The sequence below is a fragment of the Ursus arctos genome, unplaced genomic scaffold, assembly GCF_023065955.2.
Source record: "Ursus arctos isolate Adak ecotype North America unplaced genomic scaffold, UrsArc2.0 scaffold_29, whole genome shotgun sequence".
Classification (NCBI taxonomy): domain Eukaryota; kingdom Metazoa; phylum Chordata; class Mammalia; order Carnivora; family Ursidae; genus Ursus; species Ursus arctos.
In genome coordinates this window covers 3,373,960-3,395,470 of record NW_026622974.1, presented here as the reverse complement: position 1 = coordinate 3,395,470, position 21,511 = coordinate 3,373,960, and the positions used below count along the sequence as shown (strand labels likewise).

The 21,511-nt window shown below is 53.1% G+C and overlaps 2 protein-coding genes across 2 annotated transcripts in view; both read left to right on the top strand.

Moving 5' to 3' along the window:
• The first annotated feature begins 9,789 nt into the window (after positions 1-9,789).
• PGC (progastricsin) lies at positions 9,790-18,602 on the top strand. Its single transcript, XM_044387080.3, has 9 exons — positions 9,790-9,848; positions 12,251-12,401; positions 12,698-12,815; positions 13,716-13,834; positions 14,313-14,512; positions 16,305-16,427; positions 17,019-17,166; positions 17,571-17,669; positions 18,358-18,602. Exons 1-9 carry the CDS (start codon positions 9,790-9,792, stop codon positions 18,508-18,510), a joined length of 1,170 nt encoding a protein of 389 aa, XP_044243015.1. The 3' UTR covers positions 18,511-18,602.
• A 2,114-nt stretch (positions 18,603-20,716) lies between these two features.
• Positions 20,717-21,511, top strand: part of TFEB (transcription factor EB) — a 54,353-nt gene continuing 53,558 nt past the window's right edge. The window contains exon 1 of the mRNA XM_026507475.4: positions 20,717-20,972. The gene's annotated coding sequence lies outside the window, so the exon portion shown is untranslated. The remainder of the gene's footprint in view (positions 20,973-21,511) is intronic.

Here is a 21,511-nt window from a genome sequence, read left to right as displayed (position 1 = left end):
GGCATCATCTTGTCTAAATTCATCTCCATGAAAACTTGCCTTTGCCACCACTAGCCATACTGTACGTTTGTATGTTTAATTTACTTTCACAATAAACTCCCGTGTCGTGAAAAATAAATAAATAAATATATTACAATCAACACATGACTATGCACAGAATACACGCTGGTCCTTAGCTCACGTGGGGGCATCTCCGTGTCTGTGCTACTGGGGACAGTGGTATCACAGGTGAGCCTGCCGGGTCCCCATCAGCTGGGAACTCCCTGAGCAGGGACGGCCTCCCTCCTTCATTTTGGGGGTTCTCCTAGGGCAGGTGTCTTGTCTCCTTTGTCTTCTTCCTTCTGCTCAAATGGTGACTTTATAAAACGTGGATGGAAGTATAATATGCATTCAGAAAGGTACACAGATCGTGAGTATATAGCTCCCTCAGAAGGGGAGCTCGGGTCAAGAAACAGAACACTGTCAGTGCTCCCCAGGTCCTTTTTCCTCTTTAGCCCCGCCTCCAGCCCTGCTCCATTAAGAGAGAGACTCTGACTCAGCTGAGAGTTCCTGGGGGCCTGCCCCTGCTGGCACTTTCACAATCACGGCCTTACTAGATGGTGGCAGCAACCCTGGGGGCAGATGTTATCCCCACTCCCAGTCAGAGAAGCTCAGGCTCGGAAAGGGTAAGTGAATTGCCGGGGCCAAGGGGTCAACAAGTGGTGGAGATTGGCCTTCTCGAGTGAATTGCATGTCACATGTGACCATCACATTCTTTAATTTGTGCAAAGAGGGGTGATGAAGAGTTCGAGGTAGGGTCCACATGTCATCAGAAATAGATGTGCCTGGACATCTCTGAGATTTGCCCGGAAACATCCCTTGCTTCTTCTGGGGACTTCTCCTGTCTACACTCTTCAAAAAATGCTTCCCGAGGGAGCCTCCAGGTTCTCTCTGGGCCCTGCTGCGGGCCGCAGTTGGCTGGTTCAGGAGTGGGTCAGGGATTCAAGGAATTCCTCTGGGAATTCTGGTTTCCTTCTTTTTCTGGAAGTGTGAAAGTCAGCTGTCTGTGGTCAGTAATGTGGAGAAACACACACACACACACACACACACACACACACACACACACACGGTGAGAGAAGGGGTAGGGGGACAGTAGCAAAGCGGGAATGAGAAGAAGCCAAAAGGTCCTAGTGGTGTTTGGATGCCGTCTTCCAGCTGACCCCAAGGCCCTGTCCCATCCTTCCCCTCCTGCAGCTGGGTGGCAGTGTGACACGGCCTGCACCATCCAATGTCCCCCCCACCCCACTTTCCAAGTAAGCCAGCCAGGCAAACTGTGGTCAGGGAGCAAGAGTATGTTAATCAATAGACCAGAGAGAAAAACAATCAGTCTGTCCATTTCTCCACGTCTACACACAGAGCTCAATTTCCAGCTGTTTGAGATAAAGATGGATAAAATGGCCTCCTGTGTACAATGGGGATAAGGTAATTATGGGATTGTGAAGATTGCCTGATAAAACAAATATAAAATACCCTGCCACCCACACCTTCAATGATGGGATATTGTGGCAGGTGAGGAAGTGTAAAACCATTTACAAACCTTGACCCAGCTCTTGCTTACACTAGAATTCTTACTGATAAATATAGAAGGGACGATGGAGCTAGAAACGCCCCAGGGCAAACACCGCCACCATGGCTGTTGGCCGGCCAGAACCAGTAATGGATGTTAAATTCGTGGGCAGAATCCTGCTGAGAAGCAGGACACCAGCACAGTCTCATAGTGTCTCCCACAAGATATTATTAATTATCAAGGGAAAGAGAGTAACTGTACAGTAGAAAAACCTGGCACACCCCACCGTCACCACGTTCTTCAGGTGAAACCCCCAGCAGGGAGCCACCCCCATATCACGCACTCTGACATCGTGCGCTGACAAGGGCGTATCCCCTCGGTGGTTTCTGCCCCCACCTGCGTGCCCTCAGTCTCCTCATGAGAAGACATCAGAGTAGCCAACACTGAGGGCCGCTCCACCTTTACATAAAGCAAGGTGACAAAAGACAAGTGAGGAGCTGTCACAGACTGCAGGTGACTAAGACAGGAAACTAAACACAGCGTGGGAACCCAGATCGAATCCTGAATCAGAAAACGGACATTAGCGGGAAAGCTGGTGAAATTCAAATAAGACCCATAGATTGGTTTTCAGGGTAAATTTCCTGGATTCGATGCCGCATTGTGACATGATGTAAGATGTTAACATTAGGGGATTCTGCATGGAAGGTATACAGGAACACTCTACTATGTTTGCCCCTTTTCTGTAAGTAGAAAATTTTATCAAAATAATTTTTTTTTTTTTACAAAGCATAAATTCTTGAACTTGAAAAAAAAAAATCTCAGGTCTGGTGTCTCCCTAGTAGTTTTGATTGATCTCCTCGTGTAAGATAAAATGGATACAAAATTTAAGGAAGACACCAGAAAGAAAGATAACAGCTGAAACTCTAGGTACACTCCATTAGACAGCTGCCAAAGTCGTAGACAGCCCCTGTGCCCAGAGCTGCAGAGAGGTCTTTTACCTGTGTGGGCTTATTTCAGGGGATCGAATACACAGAGACACAGATCGCTGGCCCAGTCTCCCACTGGCTGCAAGAGACCCCGGAACCAATATTCCTCAAAAGGTACTCTTTTACCTTCTGCTCGAATGACTTTGCTCATGAGGAGCTCACTACTCTCTTCTGGAGGATTATTTGTTTGTGGCCCACATAGTATTGGTCGGAATGAGAAATTGGAATTAATCTAAATAAATAGAGCTAATTAATCCTAGCTATGAAGATGGTAGCACACTGTATAGCTACCAAAAGTGATTAAGAATGTGGCCTTTTTTTTCTTTTTCCTAATTATTATTTAAATTCTAGTTAGTTAACATACAGTGCAATATTGGTTTCAAGAGTAGAAGAATGTGGCTTTTCTTTAAAAAAAATCTTTATTTAAATTCAGCTTAGTTAATATATTCTGTATTATTAATTTCAAGGATAGAATTTAGTAATTCATCCATTGCACATAACACCCAGTGCTCATTCCATCAAATGCCCTCCTTTTTTTTTTTAAAGATTTTATTTATTTATTTGACAGAGAGAGAGACAGCCAGTGAGAGAGGGAACACAAGCAGGGGGAGTGGGAGAGGAAGAAGCAGGCTCCCAGTGGAGGAACCTGATGTGGGGCTCGATTCCAGAACACCGGGATCATGCCCTGAGCCGAAGGCAGACGCTTAAGGACTGAGCCACCCAGGTGCCCCTATCAAATGCCCTCCTTAATGACCATGGCCCAGTTACCCCATTCCCCCACCCCCACCTCCAGCAACCCTCAGTTTGTTCCTTATAGTGAAGAGTCTCTTACGGCTTGCTTCCCTCTCTGTTTTTTTTCTTTTTTAAGATTTTTTTTTAATGATTTTTTATTATATTGTTAGTCACCATACAGTACATCCCCGGTTTCCGATGTAAAGTTCGATGATTCATTAGTTGCGTATAACACCCATTGCACCATGCAATACGTGCCCTCTTTACTACCCATCACCAGTCTATCCCATTCCCCCACCCCCCTCCCCTCTGAGGCCCTCAGTTTGTTTCTCATAGTCCATAGTCTCTCATGTTTCATTCCCCCTTCTGATTACCCCCCCTTTCTTTATCCCTTTCTTCCCCTACCGATCATCCTAGTTCTTATGTTCCATAGATGAGAGAAATCATATGATAGTTGTCTTTCTCTGCTTGACTTATTTCACTTAGCATTATCTCCTCCAGTGCCGTCCATGTTGCAGCAAATGTTGAGAATTCGTTCTTTCTGATAGCTGAGTAATATTCCATTGTATATATGGACCACAGCTTCTTAATCCAGTCATCTGTTGAAGGGCATCTCGGCTCCCTCCACGATTTAGCTGTTGTGGACATTGCTGCTATGAACATTGGGGTGCATATGGCCCTTCTCTTCACTACGTCTGTATCTTTGGGGTAAACACCCAGTAGTGCAATGGCTGGATCATAGGGTAGCTCAATTTTTAACTTTTTAAGGGACCTCCACACTGTTTTCCAGAGTGGCTGTACCAACTTGCATTCCCACCAACAATGTAGGAGGAATCCCCTTTCTCCACATCCTCTCCAACAATTGTTGTTTCTTGCCTTGTCTATTTTTGCCATTCTAACTGGCGTAAGGTGGTATCTCAGTGTGGTTTTGATTTGAATTTCCCTGATGGCTAATGATTTTGAACATTTTTTCATGTGTCTGTTAGCCATTTGTATGTCTTCATTGGAAAAGTGTCTGTTCATATCTTCTGCCCATTTTTTGATTTATTTGTTTCTCGTGTATTGAGTTTGAGAAGTTCTTTGTAGATCTTGGATACCAGTCCTTTATCTGTAGTGTCATTTGCAAATATATTCTCCCATTCCGTGGGCTGCCTCTTAGTTTTTTTGACTGTTTCCTTGGCTGTGCAGAAGCTTTTTATCTTGATGAAGTCCCATAAGTTCATTTTATCTTTTGTTTCTCTTGCCTTTGGGGATGTGTCATGAAAAAGGTTGCTTTGGCCGATGTCGTAGAGGTTGCTGCCTATGTTCTCCTCTAGAATTTTGATGGATTCCTGTCTCACATTGAGGTCTTTCATCCATTTGGCGTTTATCTTTGTGTATGGTGTGAGAGAGTGGTCAAGTTTCATTCTTTTGCATGTAGCTGTCCAATTTTCCCAGCACCATTTATTGAAGAGACTGTCTTTTTTCCACCGGATGTTTTTTCCTGTTTTATCAAAGATTAGTTGCCCAAAGAGCCGAGGGTCCATTTCTGGGTTCTCTGTTCTGTTCCATTGGTCTATGTGTCTGTTTTTGTGCCAGTACCATGCTGTCTTTGTGATCACAGCTTTGTAGTACAGCTCGAAATCCGGCATTGTGATGCCCCCAGCTTTGTTTTTCCTTTTCAACAGTTCCTTGGAGATTCGGGGCCTTTTCTGTTTCCATACAAGTTTAAGGACTATTTGTTCCAGTTCTTTGAAAAATGTCCTCGGTATTTTGATTTTTTTAAAAAGATTTTATGTATTTATTTGACAGAGAGAAAGACAGCGAGAGAGGGAACACAAGCAGGGGGAGTGGGAGAGGAAGAAGCAGGCTCCCAGCGGAGAATGGACCCCGATGCGGGGCTCGATCCCAGAACGCCGGCATCACGCCCTGGGCCAAAGGCAGACGCTTAACGACTGAGCCACCCAGGTGCCCCTTCCTCTCTGTTTTTATCTTACTTTCTTTTTCCTTCTCTTCCCCTATGTTCATCTGTTTTGTTTCTTAAATTCCACATAAAAGCAAAATCATATGGTATTTGTCTTTCTCTGACTGATGTATTTTGCTTAGCATAATACCCTCTAGCTCCATCCACATCATTGCAAATGGAGAGATTTCATTCTTTTTGACTGCTGAGTAGTATTCCATTGTATATATACACCACATCTTCTTTATCCATTCATCTGTTGATGGACATTTGGGTTCTTTCCATAGTTTGCCTATTTGGACATTGCTGCTATAAACATTGGGGTGTGTGTTCCCCTTAGAATCACTATGTTTGTATCCTTTGGGTAAATACCTAGTAGTGCAATTGCTGGGTCATAGGGTAGCTCTATTTTTAACTTTTTGAGGACTGTCACTACTATTTTTCAGAGTGGCTGCACCAGGTTGCGTTCCGACCAACAGTGTAAGAGGCTTCCCCTTTCTCCGCATCCTCGCCAACATCTATTGTTTCCTGTGTTGTTAATTTTAGCCATTCTGACCAGTGTGAGGTGACAGCTCATTGTGGTTTGGATCTGAATTTCCCTGATGCCTAGTGACATTAAGCATTTTTTCATGTGTCTGTTGTCCGTTTGTATGTCATCTTTGGAGAAATGTCTTTTCATGTTTTCTGCCCATTTCTTGACTTTTTTGGGGGGGTGTTGGGCTAGATAAGTTCTTTATAGATTTTGAATCCTAGCCCTTTATCTGATAAGACATTTGCAAATATCTTCTCCTCTTCCATAGGTTGCTTTTTAGTTTTGTTGATTGTTTCCTTTGCTCTACAAAAACTTTTTATCTTTTTTTCCTTTTTAAAGATTTTATTTATTTGAAAGAGAGAGCAGAGAGAGAGAGAGAGCACATGAGTGGGGGGAGGAGCAGAGAGAGAGGGAGAAGGAGGCTCCCCATTTAAGCAGGAAGCCAGTTGTGGGACTCGATCCCAGGAACCTGGGATCATGACCCAAGCCGAAGGCAGATGCCCAGCCGACTGAGCCACCCAGGCACCCCACAAAGCTTTTTATCTTGATGAAGTCCCAATAGTTCATTTTTGCTTTTGTTTCCCTTGCCTTTGGAGACCTGTCTAGCAAGAAGTTGCTGCGGCCAAGGTCAAAAAGGTTGCTGCCTGCCTTCTCTTCTAGGATTTTGATGGATTCCTGTCTCACATTTAGGTCTTTTATCCATTTTTTAGTTTATTTTTGTGTATGGTGTAAGAAAGTGGTCCAGTTTCATTCTTCTACATGTGGCTGTCCAATTTTCCCAATACCACTTGTTGAAGAGACTGTCTTCTTTCCATCGGATATTCTTTCTCGCTTTATTGGAGATTACTTGACCATAGAGTTGAGGGCCCATTTCTGGGTTCTCTATTCTGTTCCACTGATCTATGAGTCTGTTTTTGTGCCAGTACCATACTGTCTTGATGATTACAGCTTTGTAAGAGAACTTGAAGTCTGGAATTGTGATGCCTCGAGCTTTGGTTTCTTTTTCAACATTACTTTGGCTACTCGGGGTCTTTTCCAGGTCCATAACAGATTTTAGGATTCTTTGTTCCAACTCTGAAAAATGCTGAACATGGCTTTTCTTAATGCGTGGCAATGTGTTTTGTAGTAATCTGAGCGACAAGAGCAGAAGAGAAGCAGTGTTTGCACACTGGTTACGGCTGTGTTAAAGCCAAGAGTGTGCATGAAGAGCAAGAAGATAATTCACAACAGTGAAAACAGTTGTAGTTTCAAGATGTCTTGATTTTTAAAAAGTACTATTGTATGGGATGCTATATGAAATTCAGTGTTCAGATTGAAAGGAAAAAACCAACAAACCCACCACTAAAGGGCTTGGGGATTCTCATTTCAAGATTGATTGGGAATGGCCGCGTGGAGCGCTAGATTGGGAGGGATCCTAAGCCCTTGGCTTAGCACTATGAGAAAGAGTGGTATGTTCGAGTGATGTCTGCCAGGGGGAAGGATTAGCAGTGGCAGGGGGCAGCCTCGGTCCTTGCCGTATTCCTGAGACATTCCCAGCAACCACTATGACTTTTGTGGATACTCTGATGAATGAATGAGCTGTGGAAGGAGCCATGTGCAGGAAGAGACCTTGTCTTTTAGTTACAGGCAGTGAGATTTAGAACAAGTCACTGGGAGAGAAGATGGTATAAAATAAACACCATAAGGGAAGGAAAGGCAAAGTCCTCCATAATAGGGGCCAGTGTGAGTATAGGTGGGCACGGTAGAGAAGGCTTCATGGCATTTGTACCGGGTCTTGAAGGAGGCGGGGGTTTTGCGGGTGCAGATGCTTGGGAAGGCATCCCAGAAAGAGGGCACAGCATGGATAAAGGTGTGAAGGTTGGCAAACACCAGGCCTTCTTGGAAGAAAGCAAGGCGGTCACTATGGCTACAGGATAAAGCATGTGCAGGGTAGTGATGGAAGCTGAGCATGCCGTCAGGCCAGAGACAGATGAGGACTTGGGACATCTGAGGGCTGAGGAGTCTGGCTGCTTTCAGAAGCTCAGGTTGAGTAGTTGGGGTTGCAGACACCCCCAGGGCCTGGCAGCCGTCAGACTCTTAGGGACTGCCGGATACAGAAATGGTTGCTGGAGGCGCTGTCCCGGGGAGTCCGCCAGGACTCACAAGACTTAGGGGATCCCATGGATTCTGCTCTATTCATAGGATTTGTCAAGCTTGCAAGGAGCCTATGCCTTTCTTTGGCCCACCCTTTCAAATCTGTGGTTGCCCTGCTCCAGAGAATGCAGTCCCTCATTCCCTTGCCTTCCGTCCCAGAGTCCAATGTGTCCCTGGGGACTGCAGGGAGGAATGGGAGCTGCTTTGCCTTTGAGACACAATCAGGCGGGTACATCCCATTTTGTGCCAATCCTGGGAAGACCTCTAGTGCCCTCTCTCCCCTCCCCCATCATAGGGCTAGGGGAGGCTCTAGGGCTCTGGCTGGGCAGTGCCTGGTGCTGGCCAGAGGCGAATCTCCCCCACTGGCTGGATTATATCAGTGTTTGCGGGTTTGGTTGTGGCCCTTCTGCCTGGGGCTTGAGGGCCTGACAGATGTGTTCAGAACCTTGAGTGTGCAGTACAGGGTGGCGGAGATGGGTTTAGCTTGGGGACGTTTTCCACTCACCTCAAACTGGAGAGCTCCCCTGTGCCAAGCTGGCTCCAGGTCATCTCAGCCAATGAGCAGCTTGTAGCTGGGAAGAAAGGAGGGACCGGAGGTGAGGGAGAGAGGCATGGGGTGGACGAGACTTAGGTGTGGGACAGGGGCACATGAGGGCTTGGAGGTCAGTAATGAGGATACAGGCATTTGAGGAGTACTGAAGACAGGGGCGGAGTCTCAGTGGGGCTGGAGAAGAGAGACAATGAGGAAGAGAGGGAAGGTCTGGCGTGTCCCCTCCTCCTCTGCCCCAGGCCTCTTGTGGTTGCTGACCTGCACCCGGGGAACAGCCAGAGGCCAGTGCGATTTACACCGTGGGTGTGTCCCAAGCACCTGCTGAACCGTGATGACACACTGATCAATTTGAGCTCCATTTGACTGTGGAAGGTTCCAAAGCTTCTGCACATAGCTCTGACTTCAGCCACTGACACGCCAGCCCCACCACCAGCTTCGGTGCTAAGGATCCAGCTATCATTACCGCCATCAGCAGCACCTCACTACTACGAGGTTTGGGGGGGCTGGAAACCAGGACTTGAGTCAGACCTCTGAGGGCATCACCTATAGACAGACCAGCAATTCTCAACAATTTTCGCCTCTAAGGGGACCTTGCAATGCCCTGAGACATTGTTGGCTCACAACGTTTGGACTGCTGGCGGCATCCCTGGGTAGAGGCCAGGGATACTGTTAACAACCAAACAGCACAGAACAGCCCCCCAACAAGGAATCACATGTTGCAAAATGCCAATAGTATGGAGGGTGAGAGACCTGTCTATGGAGGGCTTATGGCCGTCCATGGACCTGGCTGTGGTCCTCGCCCTGCAATGTCACATTATGCCTCCGTTCCTAGACAGGAAGAATTCTCATCTGTGATCTTATGGCAACTCCCATTAGTCACACTTCCTGGCCTCCACAGCTTGTATTAAAAAGTGCAGAAGATGAAAAGTGCTCTGTGGCCACCCTCAAGAAGGAAAACACACAGGGGTGCCTGGGTGGCTCAGTCAGTTAAGCGTCTGCCTTCGGCTCAGGTCATGATCTTGGGTGCTGGGATCGAGCCCCGCATCGGGCTCCTGCTCAGCGGGGAGTCTGTTTCTCCCTGTCCCTCTGCCCCTCTTCCCCAGTCGTGCTCTCTCTCTCTCTGTCTCTGTCTTAAATAAATAAATTGGAAAAAAAAGAAAAAGAAGAAGGAAAATACCCAGAAACAACTGATACGCGGAGCACGGGGTGCAGTGGGGACTGAGGTCAGGCTCCCGCCTGGGGCAGGGAGGTAGGGACTAGGCTAGAACCTGGAGCTATAAAGGCGGAAGGAGCGCTCAGGGCTTCGCTCCACTGCAACAGCCCAACTTGGAGCGGCTCCTCCTCCGTGGGCGGTTGGGAGCCGGCATCATGAAGTGGATGGCGGTGGCCTTGGTCAGCCTCCAGCTCTTGGAGGCGGCAGTCGTCAAGTGAGTCTGGGGCCTGGCGTCTGGAGCAGGAGCCTGGGGAAGGGGACTGGAGCCCTGGGGGGGGGGGGGGTAGCCTGGCCAGGGGCCGCCCCACCGGTCTCTGCTCTGGAGTTTCTGCTGGGGCGGGAAAGGCTCCCTGGGCAGGTGTAGGCTGGGGACTCAGAGGCAGGAGGAGCCACAGCCTTTGCCCTCGTGAAATGTCTGTAACCGAACCAAAGGACAGTTTGTCCGCCAGATGCCCTTCAAGCCAGTAAGAAAAACCAACCCTGAGCTTTTGCGGTGATGCAAGACAGGCTCATTCACTGGTATGGCGCTACCCAGGTGAACAGCTAATGCTCGAAAGTCCCCAGCGCCCTGTTGGCTTGCAAGTGAGGGTTTCTAAGGGGAAATAATGAGAGATGAGGGGCTTGAGGTCATGGGTTCTTCTGAAGGGCCAGGGATTGGGTCAACCTCAAGACCGAATGACTTGTCTTTCTGGTTTCTTTCTTTCTTTCTTTTTTAATTTTTAAAGAATTTATGTATTTGTCAGAGAGAGAGAGCGAACACAAGCAGGGGGAGTGGCAGACAGAGGCAGAAGGAGAGGCACACTCCCCGTGGAGCAGGGAGCCCGATGTGGGACTCGATCCCAGGACCCTGGGATCACAACTTGGGCTGAAGGCAGATGCTTCACCAGCTGAGCCACCCAGGCGTCCCTGGTTTGTCTGGTTTCATTAACTGTGATTGCGTGGCCCTTCCCCTCCCGGCCCTGGATCTGCAAAACATCCCAGCGATGTGTGTCAGGGATGCTATCTCTGTTAGCAGGGGCCACGCACCTTGCGATTGTGCAGACTAATTTGTTTCTTGCTCTCTTGGGCTTCATTTTCATTACCTTAAGCAAGTCGTCCTGGTGTGTTCTCAATAATCTTTAACTATGGCTACATGCCTTGCTGGGGACCTAATCTGCTGGCGGTGGCACTTCCAGGCAAAGGAAAGAACCCAGCCGCTTCCCCATATGATGAGGAAAGATGGTCCTGGGACAGAGTCGGGGTGACTGCTGTCCACACAGACCCTGAATGTTAGGTGTGCTTTCTTCCTGCAGAAAGGAACGGTGATTTCTGGATAGGCAGACATGGGCTAAAAATTCCCTTAAGGCCCATAATTTATTTAGCAGATGACACAGTCATCTAAGCAGAGACACCAGGAACGTAATGTGTCCATGCTGAGGTGTCAGGAGAAAGGGAGCGAGCAGGCATGGCTTCCAGGACATCGCGGGCCACCTCACCGGCCGTGAGGACGGACGGCTCCGCCGCAGAGTCCTAGAGTCCTCGCGGAGACCTGGTGTGATACGGAAGTCCTGTCGAGGCGGTGAGCCGGAGCAGTCTTCAGAGCTCAGTGTGAATGGGTTCAGTGGAGAACTGGGGGCAAAGGCGGGGTCCTGAGGGAATGGGGAATCAGGTGGGGAAAGAAAAGAAAGGAGTGGGACTTCTGGATCTGGAACGAGCCTGAGTGGCCCTCAGAGACCCCCGAGGCAATGGCAGCAAGCAGTTCTTGGAGGAGGAGAACGAAGGGAGACAGGGGCAGACACCCAGACTCCATCAGAGAGATGGTTCCAATTCCGGAGCCGATCTGGGCTCCAGACCACCCAGGCCAACTTCCACCTGCCTGGTGTTGGGAGGAGAGCAGTGATCGGCCCCAGGTCAGACAATTAGGAGCAGGGGCAGACCCACGATCCTGCCTTCTGAGTCTCAGTCTGGTGCTGTCCCCTGTACCCATGCTGGGTCACATTCAGGTGGGGCCAGGTGCCTGAGGGCCACCATAGGAGAGGATCTGGGGTGAGCCCTGCCATCTCTGAAACCTTTCTTAAAATGCATATCTCCTGGGCCGCCTCGTTGGTTGACTCTGCAGACCATGTGACCCTTGATCTCGGGGTCCTGAGTTCAAGCCCTACATTGGATGTAGAGCTTACAAAAAGACAATGCACGTATCCTGCCAAGGCTCATGGCTAAAGTTCCCCCTTCCCCCTTCCAGGGAAGGAATTTATGGGATATCTGAGCCCAGAGGGCCGGGGCGGGAAGAGGACCCTTGAGACAGCATATGGGCATGTATGGGTGAGGGTATTTGTTTTCTGAATCTTGGAACAAGTCCTGAGATGAGCTTTGAAGGAAAGAAAGGGAGAGAGAGACAGAGGGACAGACCCAGGGAAAGAGACATGGAGACAGAGAGAAAGGGTTGAAGCTGGAGCCAGAGCAGGAGTGAGAGGGAGACACACACAGCCCCGCATGATAGGCACAGGGGACACAGGGGCTGGGTGCCTGAGGGATGCGGCTGGAGGTGGCGCGGCAAGGAGGGACGGAGGGACTGGGGCTGTCAGAGGTGCTGTAGGAAGGAGGGAGAGCCCTGCCCTGATGCCAGCCCTTCTGCAGAGTTCCCCTGAGGAAATTAGAGTCCATCCGTGAGACCATGAAGGACAAGGGCTTACTGGGGGAGTTCCTGAGGATCCACAAGAACGACCCTGCCCAGAAATACCACTTCAGCGATCTTGGCATGGTCTATGAACCGCTGGCCTACCTGGATGTGAGTCCTAACCCTCTGTGGGGGTTCCCTCTCCTTGGTGCCAGGGGCTGAGGCTGGGCCCTGGGGGTGCCAACTATCCTCTCTGTACCTTCCCACCCAGCCCTGGGGCCTGCTCCCTTCTCTCACACCCGCCAGCCCTGACTGAGTGTCTGTGTGTTCTGGGCAAGTATGGAAGATAGGCTTGGGCTTCTGCCTCTGGGGTAGGTTGTAGGGCAAGGGCTCTGTCCATGCAGGAGGCTGGGCCTGAGGGTCTCTGTATCCCTCCAGAGCTAACAGCCTGCCCCACGGTCCCCCAGAGTCTGTACCTTGGGGAAATCGGCATCGGGACCCCGCCACAGAACTTTCTGGTCCTTTTTGATACCGGCTCCTCCAACCTGTGGGTGCCCTCGGTCCAGTGCCAGAGCCAGGCCTGTGGTAAGTGCAGGGCTCCCTAGGGAGAGTGGTTGGCAAGGGAGGGCCCTGACAGCCTTGGGGGAAAGGGCGAGCGAGGCAGGACTTGTGGGGCCTGGGTGCTTCAATCCTGAGAGTCAGGGACTTGGCCAGAGTCAAGGGGCATATGCAAGACAGAGGGAAGAGGCTGGCCCTGGACCTGGGTGGTCTCTGTGTCTTCCCTCTCACCAACACATGCTCCTTTACCTGCTCCAGCCCATCCCCTTCTGCTCCGTCCATCCCACTCCGCTCTGCTCCATTCTGTTCCCTGCAGACCACACCATTCCGTCCCACCAAAGTCTACAACATTCTTTCCATTCCACTCCACTGCTTACTAAGTTCTCACTGCGTGTCTCCTAGACACAGGGGAGAACAATATAGGATCTGGTCCCTGTCTTGTAGTTGTATCTGGAGACAGGCCATGTTGCCCTCCTCAAGGCTGCCCTGGTCCCTGCCAGAGCCTTGGGGTTTGGGTCTTGACACTTCTTGTCCAAAGAGTCCCTCATTGGCCGTGTCCCTAGATATCACAGGTCAGGTTCTCGATGGGGTGAGGGTGGAGGGAAGGCAGGGATCCCCTCCTACAGCTGACGAGTAATTTCTCAGGTAGGGATCTGCAAGGGGGTCAGGGAAACAAAGGATTCTAGGCAACCTACCTACCAAGGGTCATGGTCAAAGGACAACCCAAGATTTTGCAAGTCAGAAGGGGCTTTGAGGCCAAGCCTGGCCACCTCACATGGGCCTTCCATGCTGGGAACCCCCTCAGCTGGCCAGCCGGAGACTGGTGTCCCAGGATGCTGAGGCTCCAGGATGGGGGCCAGGCTGGGGCTCAGGTGGGCAGCCCTCCGCTTACCAGCCTGCCTCCCCAAACCCTCCTTCCTGTCACAGACAGCCACTCCCGCTTCAACCCCAGCATGTCCTCGACTTACTCCAGCAACGGGCAGATCTTCTCTGTGCAGTATGGCAGCGGCAGCCTCAGTGGCATCTACGGCTATGATACTCTGAGGGTGAGCCAGGCTGCAGGTCACTCCGTGCCCCAGGATGTGGAGCTGTTCCCCGGGGCTCTGACCTGGCCTGGAAACTCCCAGACCTGAGTCTGACAGGAGATTAGCCAGAGACCCCGAGAATACGGAGAAGCACCTAGTGCTTCAAACCAGGCAATGGGAACACCAAGTGCCCCTTCATGCAGTCACCCAGCCCGCACTGAGTGCACCCCGATGAAGGGGATGACCTGGTCCTTTGGTTAAGAAGCTTAAAGTCAGGGGGGTGGGGCAGGGGGAAGAAGATGGAGGTGGGGGTGCTGCGGTAGCAGCCAGGGAAGGCCACTTGAGAGAAAACCTGACCCTTGCAAGACGTGTCAAGAAGGCAAGGGGCAGGGGTGAGGAAGGGATGAACAAGGGAGCCTCGAGGGTCTTTGTGGAGGAGGGTTATGGGGAGATGAGTGGAGTTATACGTGTCACCTTCCATCCCCTGTGTCCCTTTCAGGTCCAGAGCATCCAGGTCTCCAACCAGCAGTTTGGCCTCAGTGAGCATGAGCCGAGTCCCTATTTCGTCCAGCTGAAGTTTGATGGCATCATGGGCCTGGCCTACCCAGCACTGGCAGAGGGTAGGGGCACCACGGCCCTGCAGGGCTTGCTGAGGGCGGGCCTCCTCTCCAGCCCAGTCTTCAGTTTCTACCTTGGCCGGTAAGAAACCGCTTGGGGGAGTCTCCCCCCATCCTCCCCAGACCCCAGACATGTGAACTCAACGCTTTGGGGTTCGGAGGCCTCCCAGCAGGCATTTGGTTTCAGCTACCACTGTGTCTAGGACCTTCCTCCTGAGCTTCAGAACTGTCCCCCTGTCCACCCCCTTTCGCTCATCCCAGGGTCTGTCCCCAGCCCACTCAGACTTCTCTTCGCATTTCGTGGCCAGTTGGAATCTTTCCCTCTTCTGGGTGAACTTAGCTTTGAGTGCGGCTGCTCATTCTCAGTACCTCTGGGATTTACCTCCTGCCCAGAGCCACAGTTCGCTCATTGCCTTCTGGACACTTCTTTTGTGTACAATCTATTGCCTCATCTGCTTTGATGTATTGTTCTCTCCAGGTCCTGGAGTCGTCTGGTCAAGGTTCGTCATTTGCCCCTAATAAGGTGTTTTCCTCACCATAAACACAAGCGTTGCAGCCATTGAGTGTGGGTGGCCTGGGAGCCAGGAAGTGGGGGCGGGGTGAGTGGACTGGGAGGGACTTTCTTTCCTCTCCAGAGTTAGCCGGCCACCTTCTGGAGATAGTCAGCATCTGCTATCCCGCCTTAATCACCTGACTCTGACTATCGGCAATGTTACCCTGTTCCTAACGTTGCTGACATAGTGTCACCTCTGATTATAATTCGTTTTGAGTTCAGCCCTTAGGAGCTCTGCTCAATTCCACACTCAGGCTTGGCTGCCAGAGGAGGCTGAAAGGAGCAGGGATATCCATGCCTCCTCTCTGCCAAGTCCCCACCTCCCTCCAGTCCCAGCAGAAAAATGACCAATGGGGCTCAGGGTCAAACTCCCAGTGACATACAACACTAGTAGCAAGAAGTGGAAGGGAGAGAGGAAGGGTGTGTGGGAGCCACACAACCAGCAGCTTCCCCAGAGGCCCTGCCTCTGGACCAGGGGCACTGGGAATTCTGAGGAGCCCAGCTTGGAGCTGCAGTGAGGAAGGGGGACACAACTCCTTCCCTCAGCAGGCCTAGTGTAAGGGGTAGACACAGCCCTGCCCTCAGGGAGCCCCAGTCTGAGGGGAGACACAGCCCAGCTGGAGGCGGAGACACAGCCCTGCCCTCAGGGAGCCCCAGTCTGAGGGGAGACACAGCCCTGCCCTCAGGGAGCCCCAGTCTGAGGGGGAGACACAGCCCTGCCCTCAGGGAGCCCCAGTCTGAGGGGGGAGACACAGCCCTGCCCTCAGGGAGCCCCAGTCTGAGGGGAGACACAGCCCTGCCCTCAGGGAGACCCAGTCTGAGGCGGAGACACAGCCCTGCCCTCAGGGAGCCCCAGTCTGAGGGGAGACACAGCCCAGTCTGAGGGGGAGACACAGCCCTGCCCTCAGGGAGCCCCAGTCTGAGGGGAGACACAGCCCAGTTGGAGGCAGAGACACAGCCCTGCCCTCAGGGAGCCCCAGTCTGAGGGGAGACACAGCCCTGCCCTCAGGGAACCCCAGTCTGAGGGGAGACACAGCCCTGCCCTCAGGGAGACCCAGTCTGAGGGGAGACACAGCCCTGCCCTCAGGGAGCCTCAGTCTGAGGGGGGAGACACAGCCCTGCCCTCAGGGGGCTCAGTCTGAGGGGGGAGACACAGCCCTGCCCTCAGGGACCCTAATCTGAGTGGGAAACATAGCCATGCTCTTAGGGCCCCAAGCCTGCAGCCAGGGCAGGACCTCTATTTTTCTTCGAGGTTGAATTCTCAACAGGAAATCTTTTCTATAGCCATTCCCTGATTCACCCTTCCCTTTGCCTTCTGCAGAGATATGAGCTCTCAGAATGGATCAGTTCTCATATTCGGAGAAATAGACCACAGCCTGCACAGGGGACCGATCTACTGGGCCCCCGTCACCCAGGAACGCTACTGGCAGATTGGCATTGAGGAGTGAGTCTGACCTGGGGGCTTGAGGATGTCACAGGCTTCGAGGCATTTCATGTCACACACACACACACACAGGGGTAGGTACTGCTAGGAGGTGGGGATAGGGGACCCCTGAAGCCTGCCCCCCAAAAGCCACAGCTATCCTCTGCTGGAGACTGAAGGCCCAGCTCAGCCTGGAGAAGTGGGTGAGGTGAGAACAATATAAATGGAGAAGGTCTGGAGAAGGTCTGAAATCTCAAACATTATAAACCCTGTGATCCAACACTATGTGCTTACTAACTGGAAACTATGGTGTATTTGGGGGGATTAATGTGGTCATAGTACTTAAACCATTCAGTGACCCTGGCTTTCAGTGTTTCTAGAACCTTCCTTGAAACTTTAAAGAACTACGTTCCATGGCCATTTAGGTGTCCCTGAATAGACTCTGAATGATGTGAGGCAGGGGGATGGCTGGAATAACCTCTGCAGAGTTCTTACCTTCCTGAGGTACACCATGATTCTGTGGCTGTGGCTGTCCTTTGGTGGTGGGGAACACTCACTTCCTAGATGCCCTGAGCTGGAGGTGCTGAGGGCATTCATCTCCTCACCATTCAGGTTCCTCATTGGCGGCCATGCCATGGGCTGGTGCTCCCAGGGCTGCCAGGCCATTGTGGACACAGGCACATCTCTGCTCACTGTACCCCAGCAGTACCTGAGTGCCCTTCTGCAGGCTACAGGGGCCGAGGCGGACCGGTACGGACAGGTGTGTCTGGTGGAGGCATCCCCTTCTTTTGGAGAGGCCCACTGGGAGGCATTTATGATTCTTCTGGGAGTAGCCCCACTCTTGGCCTCCATACTGCTAGCTGCTCCCAAAGCCCTGGAGGTGGGGGCCCTGGGAGGACTGGGGCTGGGGGCCTGGAGGCTGATTTAGGGGGGCCGGAGGCTTGTGCTGAGGGGTAAAGGGTGGTTACTACTGGGCAGAATTCCCTTGGAGCTTCAGCGCCTCCAAGGAAACGGGTTAAACACTTTCCAGGCTTTGGATGAGATCGAACTAACTAGAGTGTGGGGCCAAGCAGGGCAGCTCAGGACCAAGGGCGTTGAGGAGAGGGGCTTGGCAGGTCCTCTCAGGGGCTCGGTGAGGCACCTGGGCCCTGTTCCTCTCTGCAGTTTCTCGTGGACTGTAACAACATCCAGAACCTGCCCACCTTGACCTTCCTCATCGGTCGCGTGCCCTTCTCCCTGCCCTACCACTCCTACGTCTTCACAGTGAGTCTGCAGGGACGTGATGGGTGTGAGGAGGGGCTGGGAGCCGGACACGCTGGGTCTCCTGACCACGTACCATCCCCCAACTCCTTGTGAGCACTGCTCTATTTTCTGCACTCCCTGATTCCAAACTCCTACTCTGGCACGAGGCTATGAAACAGAAGAGTGTCGTCTATTATTACTTAGTGCGGAGAGACACCGGGGTGTTTCTTGAGCACTTACTAGGGTCAGCGCTGTGGGAAGCACCTTGCCTCCCACCCTAGCCCACTGAGCTGTCAGACCGTCCAAGGAGGGAGATGCTAATTTCTATTTTACAAGTGAAAACTTGGAGGTCCAGAGAGGTTAAGAAACAGACACAAGGCTACACAGCTAGTTGGGGTAAAGCTAAACTTGGAAGCCAAGTTGGTCTGGCCTCAAAGCTTTGCCAGCAGGCTGACCTACTCCAAATCAGGAGCAGAAGGGAGGTGGGTGGGAACTTGGGGAGAGGAGACCGCGGTGGTCACTGCAGTCTGCATTTACCCATTGCAGAAATCCCTCCTACTCTGGGGCTCAGTTGGCCTGTGAGCCCTCAAGAGCGGCAAGTCTGGGTCCCTCATTTCTGCATCGAGCTCCTGGCCTGGGGCTCAGGGCTGAACAGCGCCCGGTCCCCATGTGAGCCAATGAATGAGCATCACCCTTCTGTGTCGTGCAGGGAAATGGCATTTGCACCATTGGGGTCCAGGCCACCTACCTGCCCTCCAGCAGTGGCCAACCCCTGTGGATCCTCGGAGGCATCTTCCTCAGGTCCTACTATTCCATTTTCGACATTGGCAACAACAGGGTGGGCTTCGCCACGGCCGCCTAGACTCAGCGCCTGCACGCCTGGCTTCATTCTTCCTCTCCACCCCCCACCCTGCAGGTGCTTCTTTTCTGGATTCAGCCTTCTTTCTCTGGCTCCTGGGCTTTCTGTCGTAATAAATAGTTCTTCTCCATGTTGGCCAGCGTGTTGTTTTTCGAGGCAGTTGTGGCCTATAAGGCTGCTCCTGGTCACAGGGAATGGGAGGGGAGGGTGGGAGTCAGGGGCAGATGTGCCTCTGCTGGACCGTGTTCTCCCTCAGGGGCTAGGAGGTTTGTGGGGGCGGGGAGGGGTGTCACTCAGGCATAAGGTAGGGCCTGGGGAGGGGCCCTGTACCCCTCAGAGCTTGGAGACTCTCCACAGCTTCTCTCTGCTAGTGGTAGTGACATTGAGGCAGGCACTCCTTTGTGATGGGCCAAGGGGCCCTACTGCCACAACCCGAAATCCTCTGCCGACCTAATGGACCGAATGACCAGCAGAATCACCCCAGGCAAGTCCATTAGCACTGTGTCCATCCTCCCACACCTAGGCCTTCATCTCCTCACCTATGATCAAGTTTGCACTAGGAGCTTCTGAGAAATGCTAGATGCCTGGTACCCTTGTGACAGTCATGGGTCCCTCCAGGAGGGGGGTGATGCTCCCAGAACCTATTTCCAGGAGGCCTTCAGAAGGCCTGGGCTGAATGAAGCTGATCATATTTTCACCTAGAGCCCTCTGCCCCATGGGGGAGAAAGCTAGGACTGACGGGGCTTGAGGAGGGGTATTATTGGAAAACCATAATGGGAGAGTGGTAGGCTCCTTGTACACATTTCTGTCACCCTGTCCTTCACTAGTCTGACCCCCAACCTTGCTCCTTATGTTCAGGGGCAGGGGTGAAATACAAGGTCCAAGTTTGGCATTCCATTCCAAAACACGAGGGAAACTGAGGTTTGCCACGTAGTAGTTTCTTTTTTTTTTTTTAAAGAATTTTTTAAAAAGATTTATTTATGGGGCGCCTGGGTGGCACAGCGGTTGAGCGTCTGCCTTCGGCTCAGGGCGTGATCCCGGCGTTATGGGATCTAGCCCCACATCAGGCTCCTCCGCTGTGAGCCTGCTTCTTCCTCTCCCACTCCCCCTGCTTGTGTTCCCTCTCTCGCTGGCTGTCTCTCTCTCTGTCAAATAAATAAATAAAATCTTTAAAAAAAAAAAAAAAAGATTTATTTATTTATTTACTTGAGAGAGAGAGATAGACAGCCAGCGAGAGAGGGAACACAAGCAGGGGGAGTGGGAGAGGAAGAAGCAGGCTCCCAGCGGAGCAGGGAGCCCGATGCGGGGCTCGATCCCAGGACTCTGGGATCATGCCCTGAGCCGGAAGGCAGATGCTTAACGACTGAGCCACCCAGGCGCCCCTGCCGCATAGTAGTTTCTATAGCAACAGCGCACCATCTGGGACCCTACATCTTTCCTAGACTCCCAGAAAGATAACGTGCTGCAGGCCTCCCCTTGGGGTCAGAGAGACCACAGGGTATATCATAGTGAGCTGTAGTTTGTAACATCTTGAAGAAGAAGAAGGAAGAGAGGAGGAGGAGGAGGAGAGGAGGAGGAGGAGAGGAGGAGAGGAGGAGGAGGAGAGGGAGAGGAGGAGAAGAGGAGGAGGAGAGGAGGAGAGGAGGAGAGGAGGAGGAGGAGAGGGAGAGGAGGAGAGGAGGAGGAGGAGAGGAGGAGAGGAGGAGAGGAGGAGGAGGGGAGGAGGGGAGGAGGGGAGGAGGGGAGGAGGGGAGGAGGGGGAGGAGAGGGGAGGAGGGGGAGGAGAGGGGAGGAGGGGGAGGAGAGGGGAGGAGGAGGAGGAGAGGGGAGGAGGAGGAGGAGAGGGGAGGAGGAGGAGGAGAGGGGAGGAGGAGGAGGAGAGGGGAGGAAGAGGAGGAGAGGGGAGGAGAGGAGGAGGAGGGGAGGAGGGGAGGAGGAGGAGGAGAGGAGGAGGAAAAAAAGCGTTCAGAAGGGACAGAAACGAAGTGGAACATAAGTTCTAAGTCAAAAGCCACGTCCATGTACATAGGCCAGGGCCCACAGAGTGGGACTACAAATCCCGGCGTTCCTGGCGGGGCCGACGGGAGGGACTACATTTCCCCGCGGGCGCCGCGGTGGGCCCGCGAGGGGCGGGGCAGGGCGGGGCGGACCGCGGGGGCGTGTGCTGCCCTCTGCCGGGCGCGGCGGGAAGTGGGTGCGGATTGACAGCGGGAGCCCCAGCGCCGGGCGCGGGGCTCGGTGACAGCGGAGGCGGCGGCTGCGGGCTGGACCTAGGGAGCCGCGGCGGCGGCGGCGGCGCCGACGGCAGCTGGAAGGGCGGACGGGGCGGGCCTCCCCAGTGGCGCGGAGCAGGAGGAGTCCGGGAGGGGGCGGCAGGCGCAGCTCGCGGGCCGGACACCTGAACTTGGGACAAGTTTCCAGAGCCGCGGGGGACGGGCGGCGGACGGATTGACCTTCAGAGCTAGGTGAGCGGGACCTGGGGGCAAGGGGTGCGCAGAGGGCCCGGAACCCCGGACCCAGGCTCCCCCGCCCCCATTGTGGGAGCGGGAGACAGGTGGGTGGATGGGGGTGCCGGCTGAAGAGGGGAGAGGGAGTATGTGTGCCGTGCCGCCACCCGCTCCGCTGTCCGTCTAGTCCGGGACGTTCGGCACATGGCCGGAGCGGCGCTGCCTGCGGAGCGCGGGAGCCCCTCCGGCCCCTCACTGCAGGCCCGGGCCGGGGGCGGCTTCTCTGCGACCTTATGTAACCAGGCGGGAGGGGCCGGGGCGGGCATGGGCCTTCCCGGCTCGGGAGCCGGGAGTCGAAGGGGCGGGAGGCGTGGGAGTGAACTTGCAACAACTTTGAGGGACGTGTGGGCCTTGCGCCTACTCCTTCTCCACCGGAGGCGGCTGGGGCGGGTGGTACGGGGGAGGGCGCCGGAGGCCCAGGAGGTGTGCGGGGGCCGAGTCCGGCCCGGCCAGGCCCAACCTGGATGGTCCCGGGGAGTGGGAGGGCTTGGGCGGCG

What these genes read in the sequence shown, in the direction of transcription:
- PGC (XM_044387080.3), top strand. Translation starts at nt 9,790, where the DNA reads ATGAAGTGGATGGCGGTGGCCTTGGTCAGCCTCCAGCTCTTGGAGGCG. An exon ending in TTGGAGGCGGCAGTCGTCAA is followed by an intron (nt 9,849 to 12,250) that starts GTGAGTCTGGGG and finishes GCCCTTCTGCAG; the next exon opens with AGTTCCCCTGAGGAAATTAG. An exon ending in ACCACTCCTACGTCTTCACA is followed by an intron (nt 17,670 to 18,357) that starts GTGAGTCTGCAG and finishes TGTGTCGTGCAG; the next exon opens with GGAAATGGCATTTGCACCAT.